This window comes from Astyanax mexicanus, chromosome 11 (genome assembly GCF_023375975.1).
Source record: "Astyanax mexicanus isolate ESR-SI-001 chromosome 11, AstMex3_surface, whole genome shotgun sequence".
NCBI lineage: Eukaryota > Metazoa > Chordata > Actinopteri > Characiformes > Acestrorhamphidae > Astyanax > Astyanax mexicanus.
In genome coordinates, this window is record NC_064418.1 from 31,910,001 (window position 1) to 31,932,752 (window position 22,752).

Below are 22,752 nucleotides of genomic sequence, written 5' to 3' on the forward strand. Positions count from 1 at the left end.
ATGAGGCTGCTCGCATCAGCGGAACATATAGCTAAGAGAAGATTCAACCCACGCCGACTAGAGCTCCAATAAGGAGATTGGAATAGGATTCTGCTGAAGAGGGGGTAGTCTTTTCTTTCTTTGCTTTTTCTTCTTTTTTAAAAATAAATTTCCTCAGGTAACGAATACAACGTCTGTTACAGTACAATATTCACCCACAAAAAGGTGGGATGTTCAAGGTCCCTTTATCTGCCTTCTTTAATGACTTCCCACAGCGGGTTGTTAGTGCTTGGACAGCGAGGCTCAAAACAGGCAACTTTTCTATATTTCCTTTTTCACATTCAGAGTAGCTCCATCAAGATACATGATTGGCAATTTTCGTCATAATCTTTACATTAATAAGAGCAAGACTGACACAGTGGACGCGGCGCAGACTCTGAGCACCTATAGCGCCATCGGATTACAGATTGGAGGAGGGGTCCCAGGAGCAGCCCCACATCCAGCACGGAATCCTTATCCTGGTCCTGATACCTTATAAGACACATGCACTCTTATTTTTTCCTTATAGCACGGACGCTGTGATACCTATTTGCTTATAACAAATTCGATATAAAAACGCCAGAGAAAGAAATAAAGACTTGAAAAAAATAGACTAAAATCATCTACAGTCTATTACTGTGTTCACGACATTGAAGCTTTCTCTCTGATTCTTTAAAGCATAAGGGGCTGGTTGCTCAGGCCTGTCATTTCTGATTTTTAATGTCTAGTTAACTGTATGTGGTTTATTATTGTGTGTTGGTATAGGAACGGCTCTATGTTTTGAATGGCATTTTACCTTATTTTTTTACATTTTGCTAACAATAATTTAAACGAGGCCGGCGAAATTAGCAAAACAAAAAATAAAAAAGTAGCATCCCCTTCGGAACTGTCCAGTGCTAAGTTATCTATTGAGGGCGCTTTCCTCTCTCTGGTCAGGTGAGGGCACGGCAGTTTTGCTCAGCACTGCAGCCGAGTAGGGCAAAAATCCGCTCTCTGACCGCTGCGCACTTGCTGTGCATGTGAAGTCAGAGCCGGCGCCGCGCGAACCCAGCGCACCGGCAGCCTGGCTGCTGTGACAGCTAAGACACGAGCATGGCCCTGCGGCGGAGGGCGCGCTCACCGCGGCCGCCGCTGCTGCTGCTGCTGCCGCCGCCGCCGAACTGTTGAGGCCCGCGGGCGACTGGTAGAGTCCCGGATGGCGGAAACTGCAGAGTAGTTCGGGCCGCGAGTAGGGGTGCGAGAGCGCGCGGAACGTGTCAAGGGGCCGAATGGAGGTGGCGAATGGCGAGGACGCGGCGCCTGAAGCTGCAGCCGCCGCCGCCGCAGCAGTCACGCCGACGTGGGGGTAGTAGTGCAGGGGCATGTGCGAGTGGAAAGGATAGGGCAGACTTCCGGTCGCCGCCGCGTGCGTCATCATGTAGGTGTAAAAGCTTGGGTCGGCCGGATGTGGCCAGGACATGGCCAAGCGCTGCCTCTTGTCCTTCATTCGCCGGTTCTGGAACCACACCTACACACATACACACATGCAGCGATCCGTAAGGCCATTTGGTCAAACTCAAGGTTTAAACTCAAATATCCCTCCTGTTTCCATCTGGAGCGTTTGAACACACTCGCAGCCCACTGTGGAACAGGCCTACCACTGAACTCCAAAAGTTTAAGAATCTCTAATTTGATTGCTTTTTTAAAGTGATATAGAATTCAGGGAATGTGCCTATTGATACAAACAAACAGTCCAGCTGACTTACTGCAGCTGATAGGAACCATGATAACAACAGAAACCCACTAACATGAACTACAATCAAATCTTTGTCCTTTAAGCACATGGTTCAACTAAGCAATGTGTTAAACGACATACTATAATTTCTATAATAAACATTACATGCAGTCATTTTTAATCTAAACCTAACAGCCTTTAAATCAAACGAGACATAGGTCTAAATGTTTCAAAGCATTTTTTTTGGCTAATCAACATTCATTTTATTAATGTGGCAGTCGAAATATTTGTGCATATATATATATATATATATATATATATATATATATATATATGCACAAATATTTCGACGATATATATATATATATATATAGTAGTGAAATAGAACGGAATATAATGGAACGTGTGTGTCTCTGGGTGTGTGTGAGTGAGTGAGTGAGTGAGTGAGTGTGTGTGGTGGGGTCTCGTGTATGTGTGTGTGTGTGTGTCTGGATTAAATGCTAAACCTAAAATATGGGAACAAAAATTTAATTTTATCAATCCAAAATATATGTAAGTATTACATTTACAAAAGAGGCATACTTTGAAAATGTAATAGGTATTGTATTTTGATATTTAATGTCTCACCTTAATTGTGGTTTCTGGCAGGTTTAACGCTGCAGCCAGCTCACACCTCCTGGGTCGTGAGACGTAGTTTTCCCTGTAAAACTCCTTCTCCAGCCTGCCGATCTGCTCTCTGGTAAAAGCAGTGCGGTACCTGCGCACCTGATCTGAGTTGGAGTTGTTGGAGCTCCCGATAGAGTTGCCGTTATGGTTAGAGACGGATGAAGAGCTGGAGTTCGAACTGCCTGAATTATTGTCAGAGAACCCTAGAATGAGGTTAAGAAAATTACACAACCATATAAAAACAAGCGTAATAAAGCAGAAAATTTGGTTTCTATTAGTGCAACGATATGCATCGAAAAGCGATGTGATTTATATTATACAGGGTTGTTTTGTGTCTCTGTTTATGTGTTTTAATGCAAAATAAAAGACAAAATGATAAATTCACTACACCATAGACATTTCTTTAAACAAGACAGAATAAAAAAGATATTAAGTAGCCATTATTTAATTATGCATGAAATAATTCTTTATTTGTATTATGCATTAAATAATTATTTATTTCAATGCAAAATATTTTCATTCACAATTGACAAGACAATATTTATATGATTAACAACATAGAAATATATGATTTCCAGATACACCATAATTCATTAAGTTTTTGTTTCGTAATATAAAGGCTAAGAAATTACTACAATTAAATAAATGTGTTAATTAATTTGTTTGCATATTTTTTTTCTATTTTAAATTAAACCTCACTTTTTAAACAACGGTTTTATTAGTTTCTAAAACACTCGAAGTGCAAATACTTTAGCATTCTTGCAGTTAATACAGACGTGAACGGGACTCGGTTTGCGCACGTGTTGTGTTGTGTTGTGTTGTGTGTATGTATGTAAGTGATCTCACCTTTGTTGTTGTTTTCCTTGTGCTGGCTGCCCGGTGAGCGGTGAGCCGGACAGCCGACTTCCACGTCGCTGTTCATCTCGGAGTCGGTTGATACATCCGGATACAGGCTCACTTTCTTTCTGCTGTCCGAGCTCGAGATCTCGGCCGCCGCGCTGTTTTCGCTTGAATGGTGATTCCCAAACAAACTGTCGATCTCGAACTTGCCTTTGGTAGGCATGTCGCCCAAGGCACCGTGCAGAGAGGCCGCGGACAGTCTGGGGCTTAGGCGGCCAGCGTGCGCGGAGTTCTCCAGGGCCTCAAGCACCGCACCTCCTCCGCTCGAGTCCGACAGGTTGGAGAGGCGCTTGGCTGCTACAGGACTGTGCAACCCCCTCTCCATCAGAATCATCTCTTTCCTTATCCTCTCCATAGGGACGTAGCGAGGAAAAAAATCAAGCGAAGAGTCCGGAGCGCGGTGGCGGAGCTAATCCGCATTCAGCTCTGCTGCTGCCTCTAAATAATATAACACCGTTACAAACGGTGCGAAAGTACTGGGGGAAAAAACGAAACGAATGAAAAAAAGAAAGAAATGAATAGAGAAAGAAGGACAGAGTATGTAAGTGTGTGAGAGAGAGAGTAAAAGAGAGAGAGAGAAGAATGCCAGTGCGGGCGACGAGTGACTGCTCAAAATGACCCGTGCATCCTCTCCGGTCCGAGATGTCATTCATCAAAAAGTGGCTTGCGCCTCCGCCGTTAAAGGTGCGCGTGACGCCGCTCGCATGATCATTTATTGTAACAGGTTTATAAGCAAATAAAAGAGGGAGAGGGCAGCGCGAGGATGATGGAGGCGACCAGCCACATATCCAGGTGGAGAGAGAGAGAAGGAGTGAGGAGAGGAGGCGCCGCGCTGCTGATCTGCTCCTGCTTTAGATGGCTCCTGGGTTTGGCCTCTGGGGTGAAATTGACAGTCTGATTAATAAAATGAGTGCGGCAACATTTCCCTCTTCATTTAGGAATATCATTATGCTTTGATTCTCTATTGTTCCTCCCTTCTGCGCAGACTCTCTCTTCTCCCCCTCTCAGCCTCCCTCTTTTCCTCTTTTTTCTTTCCATTATTTCACTCAGACCGGTTTCGAATAAGACATTAGCTAAGGAATTGGGTGTTTTTAGTCTGAGAAAGAAATGAAAGAGAAGTGATTTGTATTAACATTTTTTTAATCTTCTGTAGAATAAAACCTTGCATAGACAATCACAGTTCTCGTTTTTTTTTTTTACAAGATTTATAAGATTGTACAGCAGATATATTCTGCTTTGTCCTAGTGTACATTTGTTTTTGTTTAATAAAGAAAAACATCCTGTGAGGTCAACAAAACAGAATTAAAAATAATTATACACTGCTGTGAATAATACACACGCACATATAAGTATGTATATGTATTTATTACTCCAACAAAAACATTAGGACAGTATGTTGGAGTAAAAAAAAAAAAAATTATTTTAATTACATACATGCAAAATTCTATACACGTCACAAATTTAATATCCAACATTTTTACTTAAAATGTATATAAATGAAACAGTTGTTTGTACTTAGTTAATCAGATTATTGTGGATGTAATTGTTATATAAGCGGCTATCGAATATATAATTTGCAAAACAAAAATTAATTTCTTTTTGGCTACAGGAAAAGCAATCTCATTTCATCGTCTGCCGTAATTAGTTAAACTGTTTCCTATCGTAATGTACCAAATTTCGTCTTCAAAAATGTTGTACATTAGGAAAGTGTGCATTTATATCTGATTTACATGATTGTGTGAGCTGAGCTTTGAATCAGACGTGAGCTTGAGGGTGTGGACGGCTTGTGATAACGGGGTTAAGTGAGAGCGCGAGCTGCTTTCATTCGGATTGAAGACTGGGGACGTGTGTGTAGCGCGTTGAACTGCTTTTACGTTCTTTGGCGCCCCCATCAGTTTTTCTTGCTCGAACCAGCTACTGCATTTTAAAAGCTATAGTAGTAATTAGTATAGACATCTTTGTCGAATTACACTTAGTTACATTAACTATTTGCTAAACTATTTGTTACATATAAAGTGCAAATGTAAATTAGACACTTTATTAAAACATACTAGGCACATGGAACATGTCACAATATATAATATATAAGACAGTTATAGTAATAGTAATAACAACACACTTTGGGCTTATCTATGTGTTTTAGGAAATTTAATTTCTTAACCAGGCAACAGTTGCTAAAGGACAATTTCTAGTCAATTAACTTTTCTTTATTAAGACTCTATTCATACACTTTCATAAAATAAAGGTTGTTTTTAAATGTTTTTTGACTGATGCAATAGATGTTTGTAAATGAGTAAAGATAAGAACTGTCTTATGATGTGCTTTGCCTAGACAATTGTGTACTTTTCTTCAATTTGTGTAAAGGTTGCTTAATAAATAATTATTCTATTATTATTATTAACTACTTTGGCTTGGTTGTAGGATTAAGTCGCTCCATTAAACTCTGCTACAGGAAATCAACTGGTTTATACAAAATGTTCATCTTATATAGGCTTTGTCCATGAATAATAACAAAGTAAAACAATTAATTAGGTTCACAATATGTCAAGTACTGCTATTTCAATAACAGAAGCTATTAACAGTGGTATTAAAATTTCTAATAGTGCAACTGCAGGTTATACCTGTATTTAAATGTATTATCTGATAAAAACATAATTAATAGCATGTTTTAATTGAGAATTGTTTAACCTTGTACACATTGAGCGTCTTAAACATAAATGTTCCTCACACCAACATATACTAACTTTACATATTAATTGAATAGCATATACTGAACAATTCACAGTGGTAATTCTGCGTCTAAAAATTAATAGTGAAATTAGCCAGGGATTTAAGGGGTAAATAATATCATTAATAATTTGTAAACTGGTAAGTAGGCTACCAGGGAGGGAATTAAAGCATGGGCCAAAACATGAGCCTCTAATTGTTTATGAGGTTAAGGGGATTTTACTTTTTTCATTCAAATTTAGTGACAACAGTTGTAACCAAACCTGATGTGTCTCCTAAAAGGTCCTTTCACTAAAATTAATTTTAGAGGGTTGAAGGAGCTTCACACTGAGCACTCTCTCTCTCCATGTTAAGATGTTCTTAATGCTTAGATGCTTTTGGAAAAAAGGGTACTGCTTCTGTGGTGCACACATAAACATGTGACTGGGGACCTGAGCTTACTTAAATTATATTTCCATCTAAAAACATATTACAGATTGTGTATTATTTACGAGCACTTTAAACACTGTTATTTGCAATGACTATGTACGTAGGCCCAGCTTCCATAAATATCAAATAAATGCTCAAAACTCCAAATATGGGTCGGACAAAATTATTGGCACCTTTTTAAAAATAACCTTGCTTCAAGCATGTGATATAAACTCACCTGTGGCAAGTAACAGCAATATAAAAATCCAGATAATACTGAATCCATATAAAAGGTGAAAAGGTGACTCAGTCTTTACATTATGTGTCTGTGTGTGCCACACTAAGATTTGAGGACGGAAGAAGAAAAGAGGTCTGTCTGAGGACTGGAGAACCAAATTTCTGGAAAAATATTATCAATCTAAAGGATACAAGTACATCCCCAGAGATCTTCAAGTTATCCTGGGTGTATTAGTGTTGGCGCCATCTATCCATCGTAATTTGAATTAAATGAAACGCTATGGCACCCGGGACACCAAAGAGGGCACCATTGCTGACCCCACAGATACACGAAGAGCTAGACTGCAGTTTGTCAAAATGTACAAGTAAGTCACGGAGTGAGGCCTACAAAGACAAGAGCACAGTACCTATGGTTAAAATTTGGTGGATTTACAATGTAAAGTGAATCCAGAATACTAAACACAATGTTGGCCTTGCCACTAGTGGTTTTCCTGCATTTTATGGTATTTCAGCAAACAACAAAGCACCAGTTTGTCAGAGACTAAACATCAAGCGGGCCTGTGCTGACCCACAGTCTTTAAGGTAGTCTTCAGTCAACCAGTGAATGTTTATAATGTGGACTAGTAGAGCCATCTAGTGATAAACTAATAATACTGCATGCTTTTGCGAACTTGCGTTTTTTTATGATCGTTTATCGACAGCAGCACGTACCTACAAATCAACAGGAAAAGAATTAAATAATAAATATAGATCACTTGTCAAGCTGTTTCATACCATACCACTGTCAGAACATACTAGGGTGAGTATGTTTATTATTTCAGGAAAGTCGAGCCAAATATTTCGGAACAACAAATAGTTAAAACGTGTTCTAACTAACTGTTAGGCTATCTCATAAAAGTGGTAGAATCTATATAATTTATATAGAGTAAAGTACAGAAAAGTAAAGTTGATTCAATATTAATCATTAAGCGACAGAACCAAAGTCTAAAAATGTGTTATAATTGTGAGTTGGTACAAGTTGGGTTATTCGTAGGGTTATAAACAGCATTAAATTTTAAAACTGAATATTTGCTAAATAAATAATAAAGGGATATTTATCTTTGACTTAATTAAAGTTGTCAACGTATTAATAAAGTCCTGTTCATTAAAATAAGAAAAAAAATCATGTTTGATAACTAACGAAAGTACGACTTATACACTGTACATTCTATTTTTTATTTTATTGTATTTATATGTATCGTTATATTTTATCCTTTTGTAACTTTGTGTATTATACCTGCTGCTGGATGTCTAGAATTTCCCCTCGGGGATCAATAAAGTATCTATCTATCTCTATCTCTATCTAACCCCTAACTGTAAACAGCTTAATTGGCTACACAGCAGTCAAGCCCAAGCGGGTTATTTCCAGGTGTCTTTCCTTACTATGCAATTTTTATTATTTTAAAAGCACATGGTTTGCTTTCAGTGAAACCGATTTTGAAAACGAACGTGATGCCTGGTGATAATGAATGCCGCTGCAGACGAAATATGTCCTTACACTAAGGGGTTCTATCTTAATTTATAAATTCTATCTTAACCCCAAATTTAGTAGATTCAATGTCAATGATAGTTTAAATATATATATATATATATATATATATATATATATATATATATATATATATATATATATATATATATATATATATATATATATAGTTTACATTTGTTTGTGTCTTAGAAAAATTGTAATTGAAAAATATTAAAAGTATTAACTTTAAAAAAATAATAATAATTTACACATTATTAACTTAAGTAAAATATGTTACAAACTGTTTTTTGACGAGAAGACATTTTTTTTATATTATAGAAAGTCAACCTAGTTATTTGCATATCACATGGCCATTACCAGCCAATAACATTTTAGCTTGTCAGAGTCCTGTAATTAGTCCGGAAAAATATAAAAGCTTCAATGTCAGCTGTGTTTGTTGGGGGTTCTTACTTTTACTTGCATGTTCTAGATTACCAAGGATGTCAATTTCAAACACTGTCAGGTGTAATATTACGTAACCATACTTGTCATATAAATATGGAACTGGAGGAATTAGGCGTGGACATAGCTTCAGTTCCCAACAGAACTTTTCACCCGTCTGCCTTTGGAGCACATTCAAGTCGGTCTTCTTTAGGAGCCGCTGTGTACTCACTATCGGAAGGACCAAGCTCTCTGAGCCCCGAGTGTTGCGCTCCTTATGTCTCTTTTCCTAGCTCAACGACTGGTGCCAACACTCAAGTCAACTTAGGGTGCCGCTTTGCCAACAGTTGCTACACTTGCAAAACCCCTTCAAGCTTAGAGTTTCAGCAAAATATCATGCAACACAGTGCCCGAGGGAATGTAAGTGTACGTTCAACTGATTTGCAGGACACGGTGAGCTTCAGCAGGGCTGCAATGCGCTGTGGTGAAGTACCGGGCATGGTTCGCGAGTTAGGAATCTATCAGGGCTTTATTGGTCCCTACCCAAGGGTCCCTGGATATATTGACGTGCCTGTAGCTCAGCGAGCAAGGACCAGAGATCATAGGCGTGAAAGTCCTTTCGCCGTGGATCAGCCATGGAGCCGGTCAAGCAGTTGGAACGGTCAAGTTTATTGTCCCAAGGAGCAGATGCAGAACTCGCATATCTGGAAATCACCCAAGGCAGGTAAGATGTGTACTTTTAACTTACATTTACCTTTGTTTATTAGATACAATAAAAAAGATTATTTTTTTGAACTATTAAGCAGTTGTAATATGTAGCGTACACATCTCGTGGATTCGTAAAATATAATACACAATTAATGCACAAATTATTAATACATAAAACAGAAACATTCTTTGGAAATAATTCCAAGCAATTTTGGACAATTAGTCCATTTGCCATTAACATGTAACACAATATAAATGATTTAAAAAAATGCAAAAATGGAGATACGGTGTTATTCTTTCAAAGCGACGATTTACACACACACACACACTACAATTTTTGGACTCATTTTTGTTTTGTTTTGTTTTTTCTTGTTTTTTTTTTTTTTTTTTTCAGAGGACAGCGCGCTTTCTCGTTGTGACCTTCGGCGAGTGAGGAAGAAACGGGTTCCCTACACGAAGCTGCAGCTGAAAGAACTTGAGCATGAGTACACTATTACGAAGTTCATTACCAAAGAGAGGAGAAGAAGGATAGCCTCCTCCACCAGTCTGTCAGAGAGACAAGTTACTATATGGTTTCAAAATCGCCGTGTCAAGGACAAGAAGATAATTTCAAAAATATCAAAAGACTTTGAACATTTTAATTAAACTAATTAAAATAATGCTGTATCAGTCTGACGAGCTTAAGAGAATGTAGTGTATTGTTTATGCCAAGTAAGAGCGGTGTCCTCCTTAATACAATACATTGGTCTTAATTTATTTTCATTTCAACGGAAGAAACAAAAAAAAACGTGCTTTCATGTATAAAGGTTTTTAATTTGTAGACTCAAAACTGTTCCTATTGCAGCATTATATTTGTAATATTATATTTCCTAACAGATTTAAAGCAACACACACAAAGCTGTTTTGTAAACAACTATTATTATTATTATTATTATTATTATTATTATTATTAATAATAATTAATAATAATAATAATAATAATAATAATAATAATAATAAGAAGAAGAAGAATAATAAGAAGAAGAATAAGAAGAAGAACAAGAAGAAAAATAATAATAAAATTATTAATATGTATAATTTATTATTATCCCTTGTGAAACAAAACAAAAAAGCAAGACTTCAGTTTGCAAGACGAATGCAGAAACGTTTATGGCGACATAGATAGAGCTACACATAATTCTACACCGTACGTAAATCTACAGTTAAGTAGTTTACCTCCAGGAAATCTTGTTTCGTAGACAAAAAGAAAATGTACTATGTTTAAAGATTAACAAGTCGTTAACAACAGTTCGGATTAAGCTATTGACGTTAAACGTCTGATTATTGTCGCTAAACATGCTATTACTTATTGTCGCTAAACATGCTGCTACCCCGTACATAAACCCACAGTTAAGTAGTTTACCTACATGAAATCTTGTTTCGTAGACAAAAAGGAAATATGGACAATTTAAAGATTAAAAGGTAGTTAACAATACTTTCTGCATTTGGTTTAGGCTATTTACGTTGTAAATAGCCTAAACCAAACCTAAATTTAAACTAAACCTAAATTTAAACTAAACCTAGAATTTAAATAATTGACAAGCTACTAAGAAACAGAATCAGAAAAACTTAATCAGATTTTGAAAGCCTCAGGGGTTTTAGTAGAAAACATATGCTTGTGTTTTAGGATATACTTAATATTTTTCTTCAAATAATGAATCATATCTTTACCGTTGACCTTGAGACGCATTCTTAGACTCGACCTTGACTGGAAAGAATCTCGTGAATAAGGAATCCGCCTCCATTCGCGAAACTCTTATGCCATCTACTGGCCGTGTACGGCAACTAAAAAATAGCAGAGGCTTAAGGACAATTCCAGCAAATTAATTTTAAACTTAATTTAGGCGAAATGGCCCTGCATTCGAGTAGTAACTTTTCTATGATTTTCTCACTCTTAAATGTAATAACCCAAATATTAAACAGAACAGCTGTAAAACATATTTTAATGGTATACCCCCGGTGTTTGTGGTCACAGACATTACCCACTCCCAGACTAATCAAGACACAAGGCGGCTGAGTGGCCATAAAGCTCACGGAAGGACTTAACAACGGCAATTAACTCCTGCAGGAAACGTTCAATATTACGTTGGCTTTTTTTAACATCATCCTCATCTTTAGAAACTAAACTATCCTCACGTCCTACATAGATTTTACAAAGATAACCCAAATCGCAATCAAATAATGCCTTTACATGCACTTGGACTTGTTTTGGCAAATGTCTGGACTTTGACCTTGAACTGTCATTTTTATTAATTTTTTTCATTGTATATAAACAGTCATTTTATGAAATAAATTACATCAAATTGCGTCCTGGTTTTGAGTGCACACCGGCAAGAAATATCTAATTTTAATGGTTTGCATAAATTTACTAGACCCATAAAAGCTGGAAGGCCAAACTGTCTTTTCTCTTTTCGGCGCCTTTACAATTGTAATTTAGTCAGCTGAGACTGGAGGATCCTTTAGCGACGTTGGAAGCCACCCAAGGTAAGACATATTTGAAAACAGAAAAACAAATTTGGATTAAACACTCTGCTTTATCTATTGTCGAAATCTCTATTCCATGTGCGAATACACATTTGTCCATGTACATTTCTCTGCTAACTCAAGTTTAGCAGAAAACGTCTAGTATGCCTTGCTTGCTTTATTAAGCCATCCTTAAATTGGCAGAAGCTATACACTCTTCTATTAATGGCGAACACATAATAAAACAGTGCATGCCGGAAGTTTTGGTCTGATTAATTCAGCAAAAAGAAAATAAATACCAAGAAAAATGTAAAACGTTCAGTTGCAACCGTCAGTTTTACTGTTTCCTAAATCAATATGTTCCGTTTCATCCAGTGAATTAAATTCATTAGATTAAAAGATCAATTTGCGAGATGGGACAACTGTTTTACATGTCTAAATGGAACAAATAGAACCGATACGTTGACAAAAAGTATTTATTTATTCGCTTTGTAAAAAAAGACCTTTAAATAAAAATTGACCACCTTACGTGTGGGGCTGTATAGCTCCTAAACCTATGGCATTTAAGACAAATTAGCCTAATACTTTGCAAACTTTTAGAACAAACACATTAAACTAACCTACACATTTATGTTTCAAATCTAAACTTAAAATGTTGAGAGAACGACTCAGCAGGTTGTAATTAACTATATCGGTCTATTAACTTACACATGACTTTGGACACATAATGTCGGTGAATAAAAATATGTCAGTTATTCAAAATATTTTGTCACTAATTCGCAAAAATAGGTACATTTTAATGAAATGACTGAATAAACCTTTTTAACGCAAATCAATGTAAAATATCTTTTAATTCAAATGGCGGTTATATTTTTTTTATTTGTTAGGAATGTGTTACAATCTAATGGAATAAGACATTTAAATTGTCTAATTAATAAGAGACCAAACTCAACATAAACTTACAAACTACATACTATCGAGGATGTGAATATGTTTTAGACAAAATAAGTATATGTAAAAGATATGTAAAAGTATATATAAAGTATATATAAAAGTATATATAAAAGTTAATGTTAACATATTAAGAACGGTGTCTACTTAAAGTGATCAACGTAAAATAATACGTATACATAGAATTAACCGAACCGAAACCGACGCGTTTCTAAACTAATTTGAAACGTAAAACAGCAAAGAGTTGCCTTATGCTTTTTAGTACCACATTACCTAAGAAAGAGTATGTCTAATTATTATTATTATTATTATTAAAACAATTATTAGATGGCTGAACTAAACAGCCTATCATATTTTTACAAAAAACTATCACTCGCAGCATTAAACGATTACGTTTTACCGGCTTGGCAGCCGTTACTAAACTACCTGAAATTCCTAATACAAGTAAAATAAAAATAAAAACACAGACGGTCAGTAGATTTATTTATTGTTTCCTTGTTCTTAGAAGATAAAAAAAATAAAATATAGAATTTTCGGTTATCTTTTTAATCAAAGAAAATGTAAATTATCATTAATGTCACACCCTCGATATATATGTATTCGTTCTGTTTAATATATAATGTGCAAAATTGCATAGAATGTATATAAAGTGACGTATCACCTTCATTTATCCTGCCATTTTCCAATCAGAGTATGGGCGGGACTAGGTGACGTATTTTGCATATCACGTGACATTGTATCAACAAATCAACAATTACCTCTGCTTTATTCTGTAGGGGTAACTAAAAAGCTTGTATAAGAGCCGTTTGGTTAAGGTTCTTGGAAATGTGTGAGTCCAATCTTTTTAGTTCTGGCTTTGTTCGTCCTCTTTTGAATTTCTCATCTCCGGAAACCTTGCCGTTCTCAAACTTTCGGGGCAATGGAGCCCATCATTCCGCGCTCCCGCACATCTACGGTAGAAGAGAGGTGTGCTCGCTCCCATGGACTTCCCAAAGCTCGTGCACAAGCCCGTCACAGAGCCGTGCCTTTAGTGGCTACTCTCAGCCTTTCCTTAGCTCGATGCCAGTGACCACCAGCTCTCACAACCACAGCAAGTGTCCGCTGGGGGACTCCAGTAAATACTACTTCCAGGACGCAAACCACAAAGTAGACGTGCTCGACAAAGGAACGACAGCTTTCGCCGGAGAGCATGGACTCACAGATCCTGACAGTTCTAACACACTTGAATTTCCAGGATTGGACAGAGGGTTGCAAATCACGGTGAACTTCACTGACCATACAAAAGCCGATGGCATTAAACAGTCTGCACACATGTCTGTCTCAGGCCAAGCCTCTTCGAGTGCGCAGAACACCAGAGCAGCCTTCACTGATGGTATGCAACTTCTTCTCTGACCTGTTATGCACCAGTCGGCCTATTTTGCTTTTGGTTTAAATGACACAAAAAATCATTCGTGTGTAGGTATATTTATTTATTAAGTTTAAGTGTGTCGAATTATGAGAAAATGCTTTAGTCATCTATATTATAATGCGACTTTCCTCAAATTGTTTGTTACACTTTATTAACACCAGTTGAGCTGCTTGGCTTGTAACCAACCAAGTTGAACCGAAAATGCATTTTAACAGTGACATGTAATCTGCATCAATTTAGGTCTACAACTGACTTGCTTAACAATACACACATAGTGTGTCAGTGTGACATAATTTAGAGAACATGCAGCTCTGGAAAACATTAAGAGACCACTTGAGTTTGTGAATCAGTTTCGCTGATTTTGCTATTGATAGGTATATGTTTAAGTAAAATGAACATTGTTGTTTTATTTTATAAACGACGGACAACATCTCTCCCAAATTCCCAAAAAATATTGTCATTTAGAGCATTTATTTGCAGAAAATGGCTGAAATAACAAAATATGCAGAACTTTCAGACCTCAAATGATGCAAAGAAAAGAAGTTCAGATTCATAAAGTTTTAGGCATTCAGAACCCTGGTTTTTAATTACGGTTTTCGTGCATATTGGCATTCTCTTGCCACCAGTCTTACACACTGCTTTTGGATAACTTTATGACACTCCTGGTGCAAAACTTTAAGCAGTTCAACTTGGTTTGATTGCTTGTGATCATCCATCTTCCTCTTGATAATATTCCAGAGGTTTTCAATTTGGTAAAATCAAAGAAACACATAATTTTTAATTATATCATTTTACAAAGCTGTATGTAAGCTGCACTAAGTGGATGCGAGCGAATAATTCCATTGAATAATGGTAAACATATTAAGACCACAATTTTGCGTTGTACAAACAAACAACCGATGCTTTTCTTCTTTTTCAGGAGTACCCTGGTGCCCCACCCAATTGAGAGCCAGAAAGAAGAGGAAACCTTACACAAAGCCGCAACTGGCTGAACTTGAGAATGAATTCATGATAAACGAATTCATAAACCGGCAAAAACGAAAGGAATTGTCAGACAGATTGAACTTGAGTGACCAACAAGTCAAAATCTGGTTTCAGAATCGCCGGATGAAAAAGAAAAGACTGCTTATACGCGAGCATGTCCTCACTATGTACTGACAAGGAAAAGCGAGTGCTTCCTTTTTGGTGACCTTTGTGCTCTAGTATTCTGTGTCTGGCGCGGTCCCTCACCTTGACAATGATTCACCTAAGCAGTTTATTTCAGTGCACCTATACTTTGAAAAACAAAATTTCATTTATTGTGTTTTATCACATGTTTGACCGTTAGCTAGTCTAAAAGCATATATAAAAAAACAGTTACAACAGTAACACTTCATCGTTTGACAAAAAAGGTTTAGATTCATAACTAAAATGTAAAGACCCAACACCTCTCTCTTAAAGTACAAGCTTTGTTTGTGTTTCCCAAACCTACGCTTATTTATGAGCTGTATTGTATGTCCTGTATTGTAATAAACATTCTGTTCGTTTGCATTGCTTTGGGCGGTGGTATTTATGTGCTTGGTGCAGAAAGTCAGAGAACCTATAGATTCGCCTTTCTGTTTTTTTTTACCATTTAAAAATGTATTACTAAAATGTAAAGACCCAACACTTCTCTTAAAGTACAAGCTTTGTTTGTGTTTCCCAAACCTACGCTTATTTATGAGCTGTATTTCATGTCTTGTATTGTAATAAACATTCTGTTCGTTTGCATTGCTTTGGGCGGTTCAATTTATGGGCTTGGTGCAGAAAGTCAGAAAACCTAGACTAAGATTTGCGTTTCCGTTTTGTATCATTAAAAAATATATATATATTCTGAAAATCCTGTGATACGACACGACTTCTCAATCCACAAGCGCTTATCTGGGTTCATTTTTGTTTCATGGAAAACTTATATCAATGACAGGTTTTAGAAGGGAAAACTATTTGAACTGTCCATTTAAACAAATGTAATCTGTTTCATTATTTTCTCAATTTTGGAGCGTTTCTATTGGTACATTTCTATTGGAGATTTTACTCTAGATTTTAAAAATGTTAAAAAGTAAAAGATAAAAATACATCGACTATGTGTTTTAGGTTTCTGTAAAAAATATATATATTTAGTAGAGATATTGATGCATTTATAGTTTTTTAGAACACGTTTCAGCTTTTTTCATATTTTTAGCATTCTTCCCTTTTAACTGTAAGCAATCTTATTTAACTGCACACCATGTTTTCCTACGGAATATTCGATTCGTTAATGCATCAATAAATAACAAACAATAGGATGAAAATATAATGATAGCATGGCATGATACTGACGAATATAACACTTATTCATATAGCCATGAAAATCTAAAAAAACGAATGATTACAGAATAGACAATGGGACTAAAAATAAAAATGACAACAATGGACAACCGTTATTTTCAATATTCCATTTAAATGTAAACAGTTTGAAAAAAAAAAAACAGTTTGAAAAAAAAAAGATTGTTTTATAAAATGTAAATGTATATCTAGACATGGATATTTGCTGAATCGTACTAAGAATGTGTTAAAGCATTTAAAATAAATAAATATTTTGTTCTGCACATTTTACTTAAATGCTGAAATATTTTCTTCTGCTATCGTTTCTAATTGGAAAACAAATGAGTGTACATTTTATGTTACGCGCTAAAACTGTATATATAGTTAACAAATCAAGCAAATTTCTTGTTTAGTTAAACATGCCATCATTATCCCTTATGTCCCGTAAATTATTTAAATATATTAAGAGATTCAATGCCATTGTATATTTCTATTTTATATAAATATGGTAGGTTTACTGCGCATAATCCAGCTTGAATTACACATACATTTTTTTGTGTGAAGACTGGGTTTTGGTTCTCGCTATTTTGCTAAAACCTTAAAGTACACAAGCGACGTCTCATTTCCATTTGGACAGAGCCGAGAGGCACTGCCTGCTCCGCGCGCCAGATACGGGGGCGCCAAAACAAAGTTAAGGTCAAGTTAGTCTCTACTCTTGCTCTGAAAATCATAGCTTAAAATCTATAATCTATAAAAACACGATACAGTGAGACTTCTAAATGTGTTGTAGAGAATGACTGCACTAATTATATCAGTGCAAATATCGTGTTAATATATCCTTAAAAACACAAAGACCTTCCTTGTGTGTTTGGCTACATGTATGAGTATTGAAAATACGTCTTTACCAATGATAATTACAATTTTACCATACAGTTTTAATACATTTAACCACGGTTGACTGTCTGGTTGGTACAGATATTTAATAACAACCAAGCAGTGCACTAAGAGTCTGCCTGCTTACATTTTCCCCTCACAGCTATATTAAGAGAAAAACACATTTATATAAAATATTTGGAAAAAAGATAATGCAATGGTTTAAAGTCTCTTAAGTACAAGAACTAAACAATTGCAATTTAAAAGTACTTAAACTATTTATTCTTAATTTAAATAATTTATGATGTCCAAAACAACATTTGCTTATGCATAACTACTAGGAATACTGGTATGTTTTTTTTTTTAAACTGTTCAGTCACTAGGTCTTTCCACACAAGTTACTCACAGGACATCTCAGCTAGAATGCATCCTTTTGTCTAAGCAATAAACTGATTTGGGTGATGACGGTTATTAGACATTGCTGGGTGTGCATCGTCTCACACGGCAGACGTTCAAAGCCAGAACAGTTGTTTTGTACTTGGCAGTGCCTAGTGTCTTCCCATTCACGGATACCACGGATACCTCCTGCTTCTCACTGTTGACTCTAAACTGAAGGGTTCAAGAAATAAAATTGCACATATATGGCATTTGCAGCCCCAAGTGAGTAAAATCCTATTATTATTATTATTATTATTAATATTACGTTTTATTTTTTTCTCTAAAAAAGGTATGTAATGTAAATGTAAACACCAAAGAGCAGTGAGTATAATTTAGACAATAGGCTTTGAGGCAGAGTCTGCCATGTAGATCAAAGTAGATTTTACTTCAGGTGGAAATACTGGCTAAAACTAATGATTCATATTATTCTAATTCGTTGAAGGACTTTTAAAGAGCAAACAAACGAATCCTTTCTGTTGCCGCTTTAAATGTTTAAGCGTTAAACTGTTATGCAAAGATGATGTAATAGAAAAGGAATGCTTCTGCAATTGCTGTAAAACCATGGCTCTAGGCTAAAAGTGGACAAAGGGAAGTGCATATAGCAATCTACATGTTGATCAAAGCATAGTATTGCGGATATAATATTTAAAAGCATAAATATGCCGGGCGAACAAATGTTTATATAGATTAAAAGAGGGTTCACAGCTGTCAAGTGTGAGATGAGCCTAAAAAACACTAAACGTTCCAAAATAAAGCTTAATATAGTTTAGAAGCAATATCATTTGCTGGCAAAAATTACATTGCATACAATCTTTATTGCAATAGGTAGTGCTTATATCAGGAGCACGATCTCTAATGCAGTATTTCAGCGATTGTTTACTAATGCCTTGTTATGCACATGGGAAAAACGGGGGATCAACATGGGAGTTTCAAGACATGCAGGCGACCAATAAGTGCCGTGCGCGTTTACCTTTGTGTTGCTCAAGCCAGTTTCTTAATGACTGATATTGATATATGGTAATTTCTTTACCGGATCACATGACACAATTACCTCAAGAATCGATCAAGATGAATTGCACGTCAGCCTACGTTTCCGATTTTTTCTCCCTCCCGGGTCCTGTCCACACGCCTATGGTGCAATAGATGGACAAAGTTTAACACAGTCAAGCTGCCTATTGCTGCTCTAACGCCTAGGCAAGATATGACGGAGTACGATGATCGCAGCAATTGCGCGCCTAATATGTATTTACCCAACTGCGCGTACTATGTTTCAGCGCCTGATTTCTCGTCGGTGTCTTCGTTTTTACCCCAGAGCACGTCGTGCCAAGTCAATTTCCCCTATTCCTCCAACATAGCTCAAGTCCAACCTGTTCGAGAAGTGGCTTTCAGGGACTACGGATTGGACCACACGAGCAAATGGCACTACAGAGGCAATTACGCTTCCTACTATTCCACGGACGAGATAATGCATCGAGATCTACTCCAGTCATCCAACAGAGCGGAAATCATATTTAAAAACGATTCCGTGTACGGCCATCACGGCGGCTCGAACCCCGCGTGCGGTTTCTTCACCGGCGTTGGCAGAAACGGAGTACTCCCCCAAGGATTTGATCAGTTTTTCGAAACTATCAGTTCGGAGAAGCCCAACCCCGACCATTCCAAACAAAAGACGGAGTCCGCCGTCCCCGGAGATATTGCATGTCATAAAGAGTCTCCAGACAGCGCGGAACAGGCGAAACGGGACCCTACCGAGACCACGGAGGAGGAATCCTCACTTTCAACTTGCGGAGAGGACAAGAACAACGGCCCAAGTAGGTACACGCATTATAGTTTTAACGCTAGCCCCAGTTCGCTTTTACGTGCAGGTTTATAAGCATGCAAAGAGTTTTATATACCCAATAAGCTTTGCTTTTGCCGTAGTAAAAAACAATTTACGGCAGTGAGGCTGTTCAGATGGGCTGCAAAGCTACAGACGACCCTGTTTGCGTGTGTTTGAAATGGTTTAGAAGTGGACTTGTTATCTAAAGTTACTTTCATAACATCTTTTAGAGCTTTGATGTGTTAGTGCTTCAACTTTAAATTTAAATTCAACCTTAAATTCCTATCTCGACTGAATTGCGTGGTTGGAGACTGTGTTAGACCACTGTAGATTATTTTAAAACAGAACTGTGAGACTTTCTGTAGAATCATAGAAGAAAATCTCACATGCGCTTGCGTTAGTAAGTGTGCTTACACGCTGTGTGTGTGTGTGTGTGTGTGTGTGTGTGTTTGTGTGTGTGTGTGTGTGTGTGTGTGTGTGTTTGTGAGAGAGGGGGCTGTTTCTTTGCCAAAAAAATTCTAATATGTCAAAATCAGTGTTGGTGTTTCATGTCTGTGGTTTAACTGATAAAAAGGCTAAACTTTTAATCCACTCATTTCTTGTGTTTATGATAAGAATTCATACTTAAGCGTCATAAAATGCCCTTTTTCTTGTTATCCAGCTTGTTTGGTCAACCAGGTCTAGCATAGTTTCATGTGAGTTTGTATTGTTAATGTAACCCAGCTGCTTTCTCTTCGTAGGTACAAAGTCCAGAAAAAAGAGGTGCCCGTATTCCAAATACCAGATCCGAGAACTTGAACGAGAATTTTTTTTCAACGTGTACATAAACAAAGAGAAGCGTCAACAGTTGTCAAGAATGCTAAACCTCACAGATCGTCAAGTGAAGATTTGGTTCCAGAACAGAAGGATGAAAGAAAAAAAGCTGAACCGAGATCGCCTCCAGTACTTCACTGGAAACCCTTTATTCTGAAACCATGACATTGTCTTCTTTGGCAGACCACGTTTATGGTTTCCATGATGTCATGGTACGTACGTTGTTGGGACATTATGCATTCAGTCGAAACAGACACGCAAGCTTAAAAAATAAATACGACGTATATTTTTAACTATGCAAAGCTTTTGGTATTGGAAAAAACGAACAATTACCTCAGTGACAATGATACACCGTTAGGGTGGTTAGCCGATTATCCACAGCATTCTACAAGCGAAGGGTACCTCGACAATCTTTTCATACTCTGTTGTTAAAGAATAAATGCCACTGAAATGTAATCGTATTGTATATCTATTTATTTATTGCAAATTGCAAGGTACATTGAAGGCTAAATATTTCACAACCATTTCATTAAGCAGAAAATATCTTTTAATTACAGCATTAAGTATTTCCATTATAGTAGGACTCTGTGTGCATTTGTTTGATAGTAGCATGTGATGTATTGGTGTATTAAATAAACCTAAATACTTTAAAAAGTATCTACTCTTTCTGTTTATGTATGATGTATTTGGGTGGTTGATGCTGCCATATAAAATATATATTCACAGTTGTTGTAAATGAGATAATTTGCAGTGTATAGTTTATAAATGCAAAACAATTAAGCGTTTGGCGCCAGGACACAAAACTAAAAGTATACAAATAGCCACAATTCTCGTTGGACGCACCAAAGTCGTGTCTTAGTCTTAGTCGTGTTTTGAGATTTTTTTTGTTTTTGTTTTTACACTTTGGGTGTTTACCAAACCTTGAACTGCGTCTAGACAGACCAATAAAATCTAGCTGTAAAAGTCTAAATTGGGGGCTATTGTACCGCCTGGCCACTCCAAACGCGACTTTGGCCCTAAAAGCTGCACATGGTACAGATGTTACCCGTGCAACGGACGGTGGATGTGCACAATCCAGATATAGACAGCAAGATTTAACTAGAAAGAGAACAGCAATGTGAAAACTAACAGCAAAAAACACTGTGGAGGCCAATGCAACTTTGGATACTCGGTGTCGTGTAGATGTCCTATGCTGATTTTTACAGCCGTTTTCATCAAAGGTAAGAAGGTATTATCAGATATGTTCTCATTCGCTATTGTGGAATTAAACTGTGCTTAAAACTGTGTCTAAAAAATTACATCGAATTTGAACTTCCGTGATGTCAAGGTCGTCACCCCTAACCCTTTTGAGTAAGTAAGGTTGCCTATTCCTTTCTCTCCTTGAGAAACTGCGCCCTCTGAGAGATGTCGCACTGCAGTGGGATTCAACATGGCTGCGCTTATTCTGGCTAGCCCAATACCACTAAAATCAGAAGTCTTCCTCTGGTTTCTTTGGTCTACTGGGGTCCTACATACCAACTCACACTGATCGCAGACCTGAAACATGACTCCTTCTCACTAAACGAAAATTAAGTTGTTACGTCTATATAAAAGTAACTCCCTTAATAATTGAACGTCTGTCGAAACTGGTAATCGCCTTTGTGTCTCTGTGGCACACCTCCGAGAGGTAAAATCAGTCGAAAACTGTGCCAAACACATATAGACTGAAGTTAGTATTACTGGTGTTCTCAGCAAAATATTAGAACAGAAAAAAAGTTTTTGTTGACAAAATAAATGAAAACTATTTTTAAACGGATCAATAGTATTCGTTTTTGAAGCTGTTTTCCTAAAAGGTCACATCAATTTTGAATGGTGCTGCATACATGACCTCAAGGATAAAAGTCGGATTAGTCAAAGTTGCGTGCACAATGGAATTGTGAAAAACAATTCTGAAAAAAATGTGCTTTGCAATTCTGCCAGGATGCATGAACTTAAATACAAGCTTATATTTACCTTTACTGTTTTTATAAAATATAACAATGTAAATTACTACTACTACTACTACTACTACTACTACTAATAATAATAATAATAATAATAATAATAATAATAATAATAATAATAATAATAATAATAATAATGATAATAATAATAATAATAATAATAATAATAATAATATATATCATTATTATTATTATTATTATTATTATTATTATTATTATTATTATTATTATTATTATCGTTATTATTATTATTATTATTATTATTGTTATTATTATTATAGGCGTGTTAATTGCATGATTAGTAGCGTTTTCCAC

General features: G+C 36.5%; 4 protein-coding genes across 4 annotated transcripts in view; 3 read left to right on the forward strand and 1 right to left on the reverse strand.

Moving 5' to 3' along the window:
- Positions 1-4,297, reverse strand: part of evx2 (even-skipped homeobox 2) — a 5,094-nt gene extending 797 nt beyond the window's left edge. Inside the window, exons 1-3 of the mRNA XM_007257947.4 lie at positions 3,245-4,297; positions 2,360-2,601; positions 1-1,525 (exon numbers count right to left, since the gene is read on the reverse strand). The exon at positions 1-1,525 is cut by the window's left edge and continues 797 nt beyond it. Of these exons, the coding sequence (XP_007258009.2) occupies positions 920-1,525; positions 2,360-2,601; positions 3,245-3,653 (1,257 nt within the window). The 5' untranslated portion in view covers positions 3,654-4,297 and the 3' untranslated portion in view covers positions 1-919. The remainder of the gene's footprint in view (positions 1,526-2,359; positions 2,602-3,244) is intronic.
- A 4,364-nt stretch (positions 4,298-8,661) lies between these two features.
- Positions 8,662-10,232, forward strand: hoxd13a (homeobox D13a). Its single transcript, XM_007257995.4, has 2 exons — positions 8,662-9,345; positions 9,724-10,232. The coding sequence occupies exons 1-2, from the start codon at positions 8,739-8,741 to the stop codon at positions 9,972-9,974; spliced, it is 858 nt and encodes a 285-aa protein (XP_007258057.3). The 5' UTR covers positions 8,662-8,738; the 3' UTR covers positions 9,975-10,232.
- Positions 10,233-13,422: 3,190 nt separating this feature from the next.
- Positions 13,423-15,939, forward strand: hoxd12a (homeobox D12a). The gene is made up of 2 exons (XM_007257996.4): positions 13,423-14,154; positions 15,110-15,939. Exons 1-2 carry the CDS (start codon positions 13,608-13,610, stop codon positions 15,346-15,348), a joined length of 786 nt encoding a protein of 261 aa, XP_007258058.2. The 5' UTR covers positions 13,423-13,607; the 3' UTR covers positions 15,349-15,939.
- A 2,188-nt stretch (positions 15,940-18,127) lies between these two features.
- Positions 18,128-21,112, forward strand: hoxd11a (homeobox D11a). The gene is made up of 2 exons (XM_007257950.4): positions 18,128-19,634; positions 20,383-21,112. Exons 1-2 carry the CDS (start codon positions 19,025-19,027, stop codon positions 20,610-20,612), a joined length of 840 nt encoding a protein of 279 aa, XP_007258012.2. The 5' UTR covers positions 18,128-19,024; the 3' UTR covers positions 20,613-21,112.
- Positions 21,113-22,752: the final 1,640 nt, after the last annotated feature.

Bases quoted from the DNA above. Each gene is read 5' to 3' on its own strand.
- hoxd13a (XM_007257995.4), top strand. From the start codon at position 8,739: ATGGAACTGGAGGAATTAGGCGTGGACATAGCTTCAGTTCCCAACAGA. The intron at 9,346-9,723 runs GTAAGATGTGTA...TTTTTTTTTCAG, and splicing joins CTGGAAATCACCCAAGGCAG to AGGACAGCGCGCTTTCTCGT.
- hoxd12a (XM_007257996.4), top strand. From the start codon at position 13,608: ATGTGTGAGTCCAATCTTTTTAGTTCTGGCTTTGTTCGTCCTCTTTTG. The intron at 14,155-15,109 runs GTATGCAACTTC...CTTCTTTTTCAG, and splicing joins CAGAGCAGCCTTCACTGATG to GAGTACCCTGGTGCCCCACC.
- hoxd11a (XM_007257950.4), top strand. From the start codon at position 19,025: ATGACGGAGTACGATGATCGCAGCAATTGCGCGCCTAATATGTATTTA. The intron at 19,635-20,382 runs GTAGGTACACGC...TTCTCTTCGTAG, and splicing joins GGACAAGAACAACGGCCCAA to GTACAAAGTCCAGAAAAAAG.